Source organism: Lissotriton helveticus, chromosome 1_1 (assembly GCF_964261635.1).
Source record: "Lissotriton helveticus chromosome 1_1, aLisHel1.1, whole genome shotgun sequence".
Taxonomy (NCBI): Eukaryota; Metazoa; Chordata; class Amphibia; order Caudata; family Salamandridae; genus Lissotriton; species Lissotriton helveticus.
Genome location: NC_136057.1, coordinates 1,103,655,400 through 1,103,671,039, shown reverse-complemented (window position 1 = coordinate 1,103,671,039; position 15,640 = coordinate 1,103,655,400). Strand labels below are relative to the sequence as shown.

The window sequence follows — 15,640 nt, the reverse complement described above, 5'->3', positions numbered from 1 at the left end:
TATCCCTCTGCAAAAAATCACATCCACTACATTATCAAGAAAAGTATACAATTACTATTGCTAACGTCACATTACTTACTAAGACTTACCTTGCGATGTAGAGGTTAGAGTGATGTGATATTTTTTGTCATATGATAGAACACATGCATTATAATGGGGACAATGCAATATCATTGATTATCTATGCAACTATGCCTTTTATGCAATCATATTTTGTAAATGTGTATTCTTTATTTTAACATCTTTTTCGCTTAAAGAAAACGCGTCGTCCCAAGTAAGTTAGAAATCCATTTTCAATGCTATTGAGCTTATTTTACCAAGAGATGCTCATGGATAAATTGATATTCCCAATGGTATTAAAAACCTCGTACAGCATAAAGAACATAAAAGTAGGTGTTTTTTAACGGCCAGTAAACATATATTTAAAACAGAAACAGATTTAATTTTGCCACTGTTGTGTGCATACAACTCTGAGAATTGTTATGCAGCTGTACATGAAGCAAGAGCTGGAAACCTAACAAAGGCTGCAATGTGTATGGAACAAAGCAATTACGACTTTCCAATTCATAGTTCAGATTCACTATCATCTATATTTTGAGGTTCTTTCTTAATGGCAATCACTGATTCAACTGTCACCAGGCTGGTGACGCAATGGAGCACAGACGCCAGCAGCTGGTATTTACAGCAGACAGACTCCAAGCCTTTCTGATTCATAAGCACCGGCTTGCTCAGCCGCACGGCATTGATTGTCGCAGTGTAGGCTTGCAGAAATTGTGCATTTCCTTTGGGGATCCGGTGAAGGCTTCTTGGAATACCTAACAGTGCGTTTGCAAATAATGTGGTGACCTGTGCAAGCTCGGAATGTTTGCTTTGTGCTGCATATTGATTTAGGTAATAATGTAATAGGATCTCAAATGTTCCTCCAACTGGCATGACTGACCCGGCTGGTATGAATGACTTATGAGCTCTGTAACACCCACTGTAACAGGGCTCACTTTGCAAACACTTTGCTTGACATTGGGTTGATTCCCGGCAGGCCGTGTTGCTGCTCAACTGTTGAGTCAAGTGCAATGTGATATTGTCTTCTGAGTTTTCTCCTTGCCCAATATTTCCCTGCATAGCCTGTTCAGCCTGGATTTCAGTGCATGGGTCGCCGACACTGTTGTTGCTGGAGCCTGTGTGCAGCGCTTTGGGGAGTGTTTCCTTGCTTTCTGATTCAACATTCAAAGTAACTTTCTCTCTGGATATGTTTTGCAAATTTGATCCATTTTCAACATGATCAACATCCTTCCCTGTAGAAGAGTCTATGTATTGTCTGTATTTCTGTTTGTTGTGGCATTTCAGCTGCATGTCAAAATTAGAGAAAACATCTCCATGTCTGAAGCATTGGTCACGAGTCTGCTTTTCCTCATCTGAATCTTCGTTACAAATGGCATCAAGCTCTTTGAACAGCTGCCGTAACAACTTAACTGCTCCATGGACAGCTGAGACATGTTGCTCGGTGAGGCCCTTCACTGGTCCACAGAGGACCACACAGTGTGGCTCAAAGGCACCAGCGCTGACCACACCCAGATGCACATACCTGCGGGAGCCGAGAAGAATTGGACGACAGAATGTTGCTTTCAGAGTTTCCGTGACCTCGCCTTGTGACCTCTCCCATGAGGTTTTGTATTCAGGTGATACCCCGGTGACTCTACAGAGGAGAGAGATTTCTTCTGCTGAAAGGCAGTCTACAAGCGAGATCCCATATACTCTGCAATAGTAAAGAGCGGTTTCCGATTGCTTGACACTGGACAAAATAAGGTTCACACCATTATTCTGAAGATGTTTAATGAAACCTTCTGTTCTTTTGGTCAGCCCGTCCTTAAAGCGAAGAAACTGTGCTCCAGAGTTGACTGCCAAGTCAAAATCTGTGGTGGAAAGGCCAGGCTGGACCGGTTCTGTTACAATGAGTCCCCTAAGGTCTCCCTCGGCTTGGCAGAACACGGAAAAGTCTCTGTGGAGCACGATCCCAGAAAGAACCCTTGACCTTGCCACAGGAAGGCCAAAAACAGGGGTGTGAAGTTCAAAGAAGAACTCATCCAATAATCTCACCGCGTCTTCCATGTCATGGCCACTGGCAACACACTTGATGAAAAAGTCAGTAGCCATTTCGGTAATAAATTTCTGATTAATTGTTCCAATTTTTCCAGAGAAGTAGGCTCCCAAAGTTGACGTCAGAGAATCTTTGGACAATTCAGCTTTTTTGGTGAATGGGGAAAACACAGACAGGAAATGCTTACGGAGGTGGCGCCCAATGATCTTCTCCAGCACATCAATCTGAAACCTTAGCAGGGAGTGACATATTTTTTTGAGCGTATGGCTGTGTTTTCGATGCTTTGTCCCTTTTACTATAGGCCCACAAAACAGTCCACCTTCATTTTTATGAACAAGGCGTTCGAGTCCTCTCAGTACATCGCAGAGTAGTAGGATGAATGACTTGCTGCCGTCTCCAGTTGCACTACAGTGCTTCAAGGCACACCCCACTATCATTCTGCAGGGAGAAGAAAAACAATGAAACTGAGAAAATAACCTGTAAAAGTGTTTCTTAAACTACTATCACACTATACGGGTTCACAATTAGTATTAGTTAAAAGACAGTTTGTCAGAGGTGTTCATGCCTTTTTAAGCTGCTCTTTCAGCTTGCAAATGTGAGATTTGTACTGCATGTTTGGATATTTTTATTAAACACATTGCATAACCCATAATTTACATGAATGATATCACGTCTGCTAATTATTATCATTAATTTACAGGATTTATGATCCCAACAAAAATGAAGCCCAGAAAAAAGGTTCCCGATTTCCTGCTGATCAGTGTTTTCTCCCTATACAAAATAATACTATTGAACAATTTACCTTTGTTCATTTGAATTTCCTAAACTAAAAAACATGCTTACTGTTTGTTAATTACTCAAAGAGAAATTATCGATCCCATTCGCCAGCAGACAAAAATGCTTCTCAACAGCAACATGCTTCAAAGGCTACAGGTGATTGCTGGAGGCAAGGCGGTGATAATGTAACAACTAAGCTCATTTGATAAGAAACTATTCTTAAATTGAAGGGGCAGAAGGGGTTCCTGTTCCGGCAGCAGATGTTTAGTTTGTATAATGAAAGGGGTGAATAGTGGAGACTGAAAAATCAACTTTTGTAGCCTGTGGAAGATCCAGGAATTGAACCAAGCGGATGAGATTCTCTTGGAGATGTGATTTTTGTACCTTACGAGACACAAAGTCGATGGGAAGACTTACAAAATCCTTGAACATAGACATAGGCAAATTCCGGAGTGTGTTTTACTCTCCGCTATTGTACACAGAATGAGATAATGGGGATCTGTGGTAAGTTGCCCCCAGATTTAGGGCCTTGCATCTCTTTCAGTACACAGTGACTTTCAATGGTGTCTTGCTCTAAGGTGAATTTTTCTGTGCTATTTCCATAATGAATGTATTTGTAGGATAAAGAAAGAATGGAGTTCATGTCTGAGTGTTTGGGGATGTGAGTGTGATTTGTTGGAGACAGTTTGGGGGTAATTTAGGAGGGGGAGTTGGGAAAGGGACCACACCATTCTTATAGCATAAGTTGGTTTGTAACTGTTCATCAGAATTTAATAAATAGATGTTTTTAAAAAGACTGCTTCATTCAAGTCCGTCGACTGGCTAACATAACAATTTTTAAGAATCTTACTGCAACCCGTGAATTTTCGGCTAAAGCACCCAGTAACATTTAAATGTTTGGCAAACTATATCTTCTTAAGGTCATAACAAACATAACTTAACCATGTAATATAAGGGATTACATGACTGGCCCATACCATACTGTACATTACAAGGATAAAGCAAGTCACCAACGGATTCAGTGATCATATCAAGTTCTTTTACAATATTATAGAACTTAGAAGTGGCTTGGAATATCCAATTAACATATGACGGAGTGTATTTTATTCTTTGAATATCATGGTCACACCATTGCCCTTCACGCATAAAGCCTAAATCCTTGGCCAGTTACCCTTTCATATGGGATAAGTGTTTGCTTGACTCATATGTTGAGCTTTGCAGGGCATTCTAGGCAAGAAAATAGGCCGGGATCAGAACAAGCCACACCACCCTGATTCCCCTGGGTCTCTAGGTTGCAGAAATGCTTAGGAGTGGACTTGGGGTCTCCGACCCCCACAGACCACAAAAGCCCTTGGGGACTTCAACTCCCACTCAACCACGCACCAGAAGGCGCAGCTGCAGACTGCGGCCCAAGGGGGCGGGGACTCCTTCATCGCACTAAAAGCACCTCTGTTATCCCGCCATGTGGGACACATCAATGAGCAGTCTTGGGGTCTCCTACCCCCACGGACCACAACAGCCGTTGAGGACTTCATCCCCCACTCACCCACACGCCGGGAGATGCAGCCCAAGGGGGGTGGCGCCTCCATCACACTAAAAGTGCCTCTTCCATCCGCGACGCCGTTCCACCCCCTTTCAACTGCAATGCAGCTGTAAGTATGGGAAAGCGTAAATCTACAAATACTATTGGCCCGGCTGACTCAAAGGTTGCTCGTAAGTGTCCATCCATTATTTAATTTTTCACCTCAGAAGTTGGGGCCATAAATGTGGAAGAAGAACTGGACCTAGGAACTGACACACACAGCGAGTCTACTGCAAGGCTCTAGACCATTAAGTGGAAGTTACTCTCAAATCACGAGAAGCAACGTAGGGGTTGACAACTTCTGGGGACTCAGCGGTAATGGAGGCTCAACCATCCGCTGATGCACAGCTCTGATCCGGGTCCCACCACCCAGGAGAAAAGGAAACGATGACTTGGAGACAAAGCCTAAAAAGGTTGTAGTGAAACTTGCCAAATATTGAGATCATAAACTGGCCTCGTAATCTGTTGCCCCTCTGTCTGACTCTACCCGGGGGGCATTGGGTCTTCCCCTTCTCTTGTTAGAACTGTTAAGTTATTGTTGGAGCCCTTGCACCAAAACTTATGGAACCATGTTTTTAATGTATTTAAAAATGCGAGAGGGAGTGTTCTGGAGAAATTAGTGATGCTAGAGGCTGCAGTAAGTTTGTTGAGTCAACCACTGACTGAGCAATTGAGTAGCATAAGTGGGCATTTATCAAAAGCCCCACAAGAGGCGGATCATCTAATAAGGCGCTTGGTACCACTATTTCCCCTCCCCAAATGAATCTGTTTGGAACTTGTAAATCTTATAGCAATACTGAGAGGCCAGGTGATACCAGAGAACCTTTGTTTGATGCAACACAGCACCCAAGTAGGAGCAGGGTAGAAAACATTTCTAAGTAGGGTTCTCAGACTGCTGGCCAAACCTTGTCCAAAATGCTTCAGCCATCCAGCCATCCCCCGCAGAAAGAGAAAGGAATTTAGGAGTATTAGGCACAGTCTGAATACTAAAGGCATTCCCCAAGACAAGTGAGAGTAAATTGTAATTTCATTGGGTGTGGGTTAGACATATGGGAATACTACAGACAAGTTTCATGGTAAGTGAGAGTAAACTGGAATTTCCTCTAAGTCGTTTTAACTGTACAAGTTAAAAGGATCATTTAATCCTATATTCAGTAACGTGCAGGCTATGCTTGAAGGGGACAATATAGGTGGAAGGTGGTACTTGTTGAGAGGAAAGGGGGGACAAGATTGAGGCATTGAGAAAGATGGATTGCCAATGCTATTCTCCACCAAGGCAGCATTGATGGACCAATATCAGAGAAGATTAGGGACGTGTCAATGTTTTTATCTTTTTGATAATAAAGGAATATAGTGAATTTCATTGCTGAATTTCCCTAATATTCCCACAAACATTGCCTGGAGCAAGCACAAATGTGTGCATTTCCCCACCCTTCAATGGCCACTATGACATCAAGTCTTAAAAAGTTTAAAAGAAGGTCAATTTACAAATGTGCACTTTTTTTACTACCCAATTTGCAAAGGGGCCACTTTAATTTTGGAGCCAGGGCCCGTTTTCCATCTCAGTGAAAACTTTGGGTAACAGACATCTTCCCTGCTTAACTTTTCAGTAACAGGTGGCTCGTAAAGGAGTGTGAAGCCTGATACTTAAGAGGATAATCACATTAAGTCGAATTTTTAGAGGGGGATGCAGGTTTACAAAGAGGGTGACCCCATTACAGTCTATGGAGGCATGTTGCTGTAGGAGGGGTGAATATGATTGAAAAGAGGGTGACACCTTCCAAATGCGGGTGAATATATGGGTATAGCAACCTCAGAAACCAAACTGTCATGAATCTGTAGACCAGCGGTTCCGAAACTTTTAATAACCGTGAATACATTTTAGAACGACAAACTTTAGCGACCCGCCTAGTTTAATGGACATGAGTAGGGGCAATTTTTTAATGTAACAAGCATTGTGTGGTCGCGCATTGTGATTTACATAAAGTACATCTTCCATTGAAGTGGCCTCTAACTCTGCACAGACGTACAGTTTACTGAGAAAACTATTTTGCACACAAATGATATTGTGTGATAATCAGGGCTCAGTAAATATTTATTATTTATGTGTCACCAAGTAAAGTGTCTTTGTTTCCATCAAATTTCAGGAATACAAAAATATGTGCATAATTTTTGCTTTTATAACTGCTGAATGCATACAGTTCATTTACAAGTATTTACATTTTTATGTGTGTTGCACACAAAACAACAGCCGCTCCTTTCACATTCCATGTACTTCGCACAATTGTCAAGTAAGTCACTTTAAAAACTCCTCTCACTGTGCAGTCAGCGAAAGAAAAGTAAACACCAACCCCACATCAATTTGTCAGAAGGCATAGCCGGGACTGTTGACCTATATATTTGAAACAGGACAAATTAAAAACGTTAAGCTAAATTTAATGGCATCTTTATTTATTGCTTGGATTCTCCCGACTAACCAAAAATCTGCTAACAAACCAACACAATTTGGCAAAAGCAGCTTAGACTGAATTCTTGGGCACACACCCTCCATTAGAGCAAAGACTAGGCAAAAGCCTTAAGGTGAATGAACTGAAACAAGTATCCACATGATTCTTTTCATGCTCTTCCTCACATATATAGCTGCCATTTTACAGTCGAGTGCTGCTGAAGAGATCTGGGGTTTGAGACTCCCATCATAAATCTATGCTCCACCTGAGCCCACACAAGGCTTTCACTCATGCTCTGATGCAGTTTATTTACCTGGCTACTGGGTGGTCAAGCAGCAGGGACTCCAAAATCGTTTTTCCATCTCTGGTAATGAGGAGTTCGCCGGTGGCTTTGATGAAAAGCACCTGACCGCCATCAGGACCGAAGCATCGACAGACAATGCTTTCCAGTGACTCAGCAATCTGCAGAACGGTGCCCAGGTCCAAAAGAACTGCGTCACACGGCATCTGTCTTCACAAAGGCTGAAAAAACACAAATGCCTCACCCTTTTAACTCGGACATCACTGGTCAGCTAAACAGACATGCAAAATAATGATGATGAATTCATAGTGGTATTGTATTGTATTGTATTGTAATTGCATTTATATAGCGCTTACTACCCTTGACGAGGTGTCAAAGTGCTTTTTCAGCGAGTAGCACGCTACTCCGGAAGCCATAAAGGATTAGTGGCGAAATTGGTATAGTCTGTTATTTGGATTGAGAAGGATAGTGGAGGGATAGAGGTGAGAAAAGGTTTGCATTTAAATTGCGCTTGCCACCCCTGATGAGGCGTCAAAGCGCTTCTTGGCGAGCAGCACGCTACTCCACAACCAAAAATCAAAAAGCATTAGTGGTGAGTTAATCTGAGGGAATATGAAATGCAATTTACACATTTGTAACAGAAAAATCCTGAATAATAAGGGTATCTGTTCACCCTTTCCAAAACAAGATATATCAGTCCTTTTGGCTCCTGTGTGGTCAGTGACAGGGTTTTCTCTAGCTTCAGTGAGTAACAGAGACTGGGCAGCTAAAGCATACCAGCTGTGCACGCTACCCTCCCTCCCAGAACATGAGCAGCGAAAGCTATCCTCAATCACAGAACGGGTACTACATGGCATGAGCAGGGCAGGCTCCCTTCCAAGACAGACAAGTCAGAATGGATACAGCAAGGCATCAGCAGTGGAAGCAGTCTTCTCTCTCAGAAAAGGCTCAGCATAGAGTCTGCAGTGCACAAACGCAAATAATTCCAGTGCATGCATCAGCATTGCAAGCTCTCATTCTTCAAAGAAAAGGCACAGCAGTTACATTAACAGCACAAGCTTTCCTCCCTCTCAGAACAGGCAGAACCAACCAAAAGCAGTGCAATAACTTTGACAGAAAAGCTGCAGCAGAACAGTGGCCACGGCAGTTTTCCTCAAGCACAATATAGGACTGACAGAAGCAGAGCACGCTTACCTACCCTAGCAGCAGAGGTACATTTCTGGCAGAAGCAGCACCAGCTTCCCTCAGTTACTGTGGCGTCATTATGCTTGTGAATGGATCAGTGGGTGGATGGATGGAAATGGAATGGTGAGGGAATGCATGGACAGGTCACCAAACGCATGAGTGGAGAGTGCAATTAGCAGATTGATGAATGAGTGTGCGCATGTTTTTGAGCTTGTAAAGCGCACTGCTACCCGTCCATAGGTCTCCTGGCGCTGTATAACTCTGGGGAACCCGTCCTGGCTTTCCCTGTGGGATGGTCCCTTGCTGGGAGTCCCCAAGGTGGAGCCAGGCATCCCCGGAATTGGTGGTGCCGTTGTGGAGATTAGGCAAGCTAATGCCCAGAGTTGCCGAGTGGAACCCCTGATTAGAGTAAGCACCGAAGCGAGAATTATCGAGTCCGCTGACCAAGGTCCATGACCCTGCCGCGTCGGGAATTGAACCCTGGTCCCGGGCCGACTTCTGCTCTCGGGCCTGCCGCCTCTAACCAGTGAGCCACACTACTCCATGGACGGATGAGCGAGTAAATGGACGAGTGGGTGGATGGATGAGTGAATGGAAGGGTGGATGGATGAGTGAGTGAATGGAAGGCTGGATGGGTGGTGAATCTGTGGGGGTGGGTAGAGGAGAGGTGCAAGGGTGCCTTAATGGGAGGAGGCAGCAAGGCCTTTCTGGGACTGTTGTGCAAGTGGCATTCTGGCAGGCACGGAGTGTAAGGACAGAGTGCAGTGTAGGGTGACCACCTCACTTCAAGCCATTACAGCCCCCTTCTCAAGTCCTGCATTTTTCACCTAATAATCACTCACTTGAGTGATTCTAAGTTAAATGGAAACAAAACAAGATAACACCCAGAAAGAATTAGGCTATCAGACTAAAGTCCTGGACTGCAAAAAGTATCCTTAAATAGATAGAGGGGGGTGGTCGCCCTCTCTGCCTTTCTTGCGACGCACCTGTTAGTATTTCAGAGTGTCTATTAATTAGACAGATTTTTACCCTCAGTTTATGGGTACTGGCTGGTAGTCTGTTGCCTAAATTAAGAACATGTTCAGGCGGCATTCAGACCTGCTAACACACACGGTGGCACCCAGTGTCACACAGTATCTTCCCACTGTCTTAAGAGTGAGAAGCCCATATAATATGGTGGTTTGAAAAGTGGTCTGGAAACCCCTGCACAGAGCGGGTTTCCAGGTGGTGTTCAGAGCCTCTGCACAGCCGATGTTCATGGCGGGTGAGAAGGAAGGCGGAAGATCCTCACAAGGTGTGCTCAGCACAAAATCAAGGCCACATTCCCCTTTTCTCACACATAGAAAAATATTTAGAATGAAGGTCGGAGCAGTTAGTTGTCGTAATAGAAGTTGTTTGTAATGTAGTCCGGGTAGATTCAATCTTGAAATTGGGCAATGATTTTATTACTCCTTATCTTTGCCAGTTTCTAACTTCTTCTCCACTGTTCTTACGCATTTGATTTTGGCTAATGTTAAACTATTGTTTAGGAAACCTGGCTCAGACATCTCAGAATTGTCAAACTTTAGACCATCTCCCTCTTACCTCTGGAGATTAAATATTGTAAAATTCAGCTAAAAAGCAAATGTCAACATATTTGTGAATTATTTCATTATTGGGCGAGTCCCAGTAGGGATTTCGTCTTATGTACAGCATTCAATCCGCTCTCTTACCGATCTTGTAAGGTTAGACCGTGGAAGATCAGCAGCCCTGGTCCACATGGCTCTCTCCTCAGTGTTTGATATTGTTTCCCATCAGATATTGCTGGATCAGCATGGAAATGAAGGCTCCGCCCTTAGATGGACAACAGTCCCCTACCAGATAGTCATTCTCAATTTTACATCTCCGGCCAGCAATTACATTCTGGTGACCCTCATGGCTCATCTCTTCCCCCCGCCCCCACCCTGTTCAATGTGTACATCAAGCCATTAACAAAGCTGGTTAGGGGGAGGAGCCAAGCTGGCGACGGAGATAGCTGCATAGACGCTCGGCTCCGTGAGCCTTCTCACCCCGCGCGTACATCCTGCCAACTATCCTGAGCCATAACGGCATATTTAAGTAGGCGAAGGACAACTTTCACTGACCGTTTGCTCCTGAGGCTGTTACATGCGGCAGACCCGTGGAAATGTCCCCGACTGTTTTGCGACCTTCACGGAGCTGGGACCGGGGTGTCGAGTGAGGAGAGTGGCCGGCCGCGACTGCGACAACAGCGGCCTCTGGTGGGGGTGAGGAGTCGGCCGGAGGGCACCGGAGATCTGATGGGCCGATGGCGACAGTGCCGACCCAGTCCATCTAGTGGAGTGCCTTGTGGGATGTGCGGTGAAGCAGGGTCGAGGGGAGTGCACGATACTTGGCCCCCTTTCCAATGTTGTGTCCGGGCATGACTAATGACTTCTCCCAGAATCGGCGGGCAGCTCCCAGGGAGCGGCGGAGATTTTGTTTAGCCTTTTGGTGACTCTTCGCTGGGAAGCCTGCCTTGACTTTCGGGGTCCTCGTGGTGACTCCTGTTGCGCCCTGGTGTGGGGCCCGGTCCCGAGGTGCGGTGGAGAAGGAAGAGGCCGGATCAGCTAAGATGGCGGATGGCACCCTCTTACGCAGACCACATCCAGGCAGAGAAGCTGCTGTGCGGGAGAGTCCTGGGGTCTGGCGACACGAGACAGAGCCCACGTCCAGAGATATACTGGCTGCGCTAACAACCCTGCATACGACCCTGATCCGGGACGCCGGGGATCTGGGAAGAAGGATGGCCGCCATTGTTGTCCCACCGTTCCACACGGGCATAGTTCGATCTCCTGGAAGTGCCGATGTGCCCGCCTCTGCGTCAGTGATGAGTGCTCCAGCTACGCCTATGTTCGTGGAGACGCTGGAAGACCCGGTTCATGAGATCGCTTTGGACAGATCTGTTGTACATGTGAGTGACTCGTCGGGGCACTTATCTATTCGGCGGCTGGGGAAACAACGTCGATCTATGGTTTGGGCTGCCCCGGCGGCGTTGTAGCGCTTACCGGATGGTGTGACTCTCTTTCCCTGGCTGGTGAGACTGTGTCCGGACTGGAGGATGTTTTTGGGGTCGATACTGACACAGACGGATTTCCGCCATACATACTCGGCTGGGCTTTGGTGGCTGAAGTCCCATGAAATAACAACACTGCCCGGTCCGCCCGGCTCACTTGGACACTCCACGCTGCTCTGTATGCCGATTGATAAGTGGACATATGTTGGTACTGATAGGAAAGGCCAGGGGTGAGACCGTCTAGGTCATGGTGGAACTTATTGTTGGCTGACTGTGATTTGGGGGACACTCAGCGGGGATGTTATTGAATGTGCTATTGATGCTTAATGTTTACCATGGCTATTCTGATCTTGCTTTAAGGATGTTTTACTGTGCGCGGTGGTGGGGAGGGGGGCGGGTGGCCAGATCGATGGCCCTTCCCCACATTTTTCCTCTTTTTCTTCTTTTTCTATATTTCGGGTCTCTTATTTAGGGCGACAGGCATGCTGCTGGGGGGGGATAGGCCGTAGCAGGTGCAGGGTGGGGGTAGGGGGATGGGGTTTGTTACTTTGTCCTTTCTTTGTTTCTATGGCCCTTTGTCTTTCTTCCTTTTTGGTGTCGTCGTTTTTTCGTGTTTCCTACAGTATGTTTCGTCTTGAGGGGTGGGGTGCAGCTTTGCTACGCAACGTGTTTGTTTTTACATTTATCCTGATTCGTGTGCCTTACCCCCAATACTTCAAACGTATTTGCACTATTTGCAGATTTCCTGTTTCATGCTTGCTATTGTAGGACCATGTATGATCGTATGGCATTGATTCTGAGTTTTTCTTTATTGTAAAATGAACCTTCTCAAATCCTGACTCTCGCACAGTACGCTTGATTACAAGTTATATCCTGGACACTTCTTAGACCCTGATTTTCGGGCTGCTGTATTTTTCTACATTGATTTGCTGTACTTACGACTTGACTAGCGGCCGGCCGGGGTGGTTGTAGGCCCATACTTGTATTTACTTGAAGTGACAATAAAGGTTCTAAAAAAAAAAATAAAAAAAAAAAAGAATGAGCCACCTGAGATCTTAAAAAAAAAAAAAAAAAACCAAAGCTGGTTAAACCTTTTGGCCTAAAAATAGTATCATATACTGATGACACTCAGTTGATTGTCTCCATAGAACAGAATGTCAAACTATTCCTAGAAAAATACGGAACATATCTATCTATCATCAGCTGCATCTTGGATGCAAGAAGGTTGTCTTCAGCTAAACGGTGATGACCAACATTTTTTTATTTTGCACAATTCATTCTATCTGGTCATAAGCATGGTGACAAAGCTTTGGGCAATTTTCTGACACCAGTCTGAATAATATAAAATCAGCAAAAAGAACAGATGATGGACGGAATGCTGAACAAATCAAACATTCACCCCAGTCACAGATTTGGTTCCGGTCCAGGGAGGACCTGGTCTGGCAGTTCAGGCTGGACCTCATGGGGAGAAGGATCCAGACGGATTTGCATATGGCTTGGTCTAAACTGGGGTGATGTACCAAGCAAAATAACAATGGATTAAATCCAGATCTGTGACTAGGGGTGAGTGTTTGAAAAGTTTCAACACTCCGTCAATCATTTTATTTTGTGAATTAGAATCTGGGCATCAAATTTGATCAGGACTAGTCATTTAAATATCAGACAGCGTCTGTCACAACCACATGTATTAACCTGCTTAAGGCCCCAAGACAAATACTAGACATTTTGCCTTCATCTACTTACAAAACTGTGGTCCATGCCTTGATTATTTCTAGGCATGACTCTGGGACTAGCTATACTGGAGACTGTAAATACCTTTTCCAGTGAATGCAGACCGTACAGAATGCTGCAGCCAGACTTATCCTACATGTGCCCAAATAACAATCTAATGCCTCTTCGTCCAGAGACCTTATCGGATGCCAGTCCATAAAAGAATCATCTTCATACCATTATTACTCACTTTGTCTGCTTTATCCAATAAAGGCCCTAGGCTTAGTGCTTCACTTGTCTATACAATCCCAAAAGACATCTTAAATTATGTAAAGACAAACTACTGGCTTTTCCGCTGTTCAAGAGATCCAGACTCGGGGGATCCTCCTTCTCCCATTTAGTTGCAAGACAGTGGAATGTCCTCCCTCAAGGACTGCATCAGACCCCTTCAGAATCTGCCTTTAAAAACAGCTGACATTTGGTTATTTAAATTCAACTATCTCTGCCTGTTGGCACCTCAGCTGGAACATATAGCACCTTGATGGCGTAAATTTGGTATTTGTTGCACTCTATAAATCTGCATTAATCCATTTATTTGGTGGCCTCAGGGGTTTTGGATGCCTGGGTACCAATGGACAAAAGGCTCTGTGGACAGGAGGGAGGAATGGCACCCATGGTGCGGGCCGGTTTACTGGCCCGGAGATATGCAAGGCAAACTTTGAGGGCCGGTTGGTGGGGAGAGAGCAGCAGATGAGAATAGTTATGTGGTGATGAGAATGTTGAATCCAGTATAAAGCCCCAACTCTAAAGTGGTGCTTCCCCACATGGCGCTAAAGGCCAGGCAGGGCAGCTGATGTCAGGTGTAAGGACAGCACTTATTTAGCGTGGGGTGGTGAAAAGAGCAGCTTGGTACGAAAAAGGGGCAATGGGCAGGACACCATGCACATCTCTAGTCAATGGTGTACAGAGGACTGTGTGTAGGAGAAAAAGAATGAATGCAGTTAGAGGAGTCTCAGGTAACAATGAGGAGACAGAGGAGGAAGCCGCTGTGGTGAAGGGTACACTGCACTCTGTCAGAGGTAAGGGCGCAACACAGCTCACATGATTAGTGCAGTTCTCAGCATTCGGGGGAAGCGGCAGATGGAGGAAGCTCTAAATGAAATATTGGGGAGGGAAAAAGAGGTTGCTGGTTCACAGAATGAGGAACAAATGAAGAGTTACGCTCTTGGGGAGATGAAACAAATTGGTGGGGAAGAGGAAGGCAATAGGTTGGAATTGCTTTAATGGAAGGAGAGTAGATCAGGCAGGTACTACATTAAAATCATTTATGAAGAGGGTCAGGAGGAACCTGATTTATATGTTGAGTGGCAGTATCAGAGATCTAAGAAGTGTAAGGTAGCAGAAGGAGATTGAGACCATTTTTTCACTTCATGCATAGATGAGTAAGGCCAGATGGGCAAAGAGGAGCTATGGAAGGAAGATGGGTGTGGGTACAGCAAAAGCATGGTTTAGAAGGGGGTTTAGGATTTAGGTCTTGAGAAGCCCTTGGGGTGCCGGGCACGCATAACCTCATTGTTGGGGGGAGAAGGAAGGTTAGCATGGATATGCAGCCACTGAGTCCTGGGCGCTTCAAGGCACCAGACCTAACTGAGGATAATGCCCATGTGGCCTGTCTGACACTAGACATCAAGAGAACGTATCTGCTTTTCTGAGACAGTGGTGTGAATGATAGGGCAGTCCCGGGTACTGGTAGAGATCGTCTGAGGGAGACAGTGGTGCAGGATAGTTGACAGACACAGTGAAGGGTTGCATCAATGACTGGGAACTAGAGGAGGAAGAGATTTGTGAAGACCCATGGAGTGGTCTGGAAAGTTTTCCAGACAATAAAGTGAAGACAGGTAGTTACATGACTTGGCTGAGTACTGGGAAAAGTCAATAGAGCAGTGTGGTGGCTTGCAGGATGAAAGTAGAAGGAGGAGCCAAGTGAAGCCATTGAAAGTGACAACAAAGATGAACCACAGTAGCAACTAGCCCAGTGATGACCAAGCGCTAGAGAGGGTTCAATCAATCACAGAATTTGTCGAGCGCACTACTTACCCGCGAGGGTCGCAAGGCGCGGGGGGAAAAAGGCGGGGGGGGTGCTGCTACTGGTCGAACAGTCAGGTCTTGAGTAACCTTCTGAAGGTCAGCAGGTCTTGGGTCTGTCGTAGGCTGAGTGGAAGGGTGTTCCAGGTCTTGGCGGCGAGGTGGGAGAAGGATCTGCTGCCGGTGGTTGTTCTTCGGATGCGTGGGACGGTGGCGAGGGAGAGGTCGGCGGAGAGGAGCTGGCGGTTAGGGACGTGGAAGAGGAGTCGTCTGTTGAGGTAGGCTGGGCCGGTCTTGTGGAGTGCCTTGAGTGTCTGGATGAGGAGTTTGAAGGAGATTCTCCTGTCGACGGAGAGCCAGTGCAGGTTTCTCAGGTGGGGGGGTGATGTGGCTGTGGCGTGGTAAG

At 45.6% G+C, this 15,640-nt stretch overlaps 1 protein-coding gene across 4 annotated transcripts in view; it reads right to left on the bottom strand.

The window, feature by feature from the left end:
- Window positions 1–211: 211 nt before the first annotated feature.
- The window catches only part of BBS10 (Bardet-Biedl syndrome 10), a 66,084-nt gene continuing 50,655 nt past the window's right edge, over window positions 212–15,640 (bottom strand). For 2 of the 4 annotated variants that reach the window (XM_078678395.1, XM_078678384.1), the window contains exons 2-4: window positions 12,379–12,449; window positions 7,215–7,423; window positions 212–2,533 (exon numbers count right to left, since the gene is read on the bottom strand). In XM_078678395.1, coding sequence (XP_078534521.1) covers window positions 565–2,533; window positions 7,215–7,408 — 2,163 coding nt within the window. In that variant the 5' untranslated portion in view covers window positions 7,409–7,423; window positions 12,379–12,449 and the 3' untranslated portion in view covers window positions 212–564. The remainder of the gene's footprint in view (window positions 2,534–7,214; window positions 7,424–12,378; window positions 12,450–15,640) is intronic. The other 2 variants (XM_078678376.1, XM_078678404.1) reach the window with 1 other exon arrangement.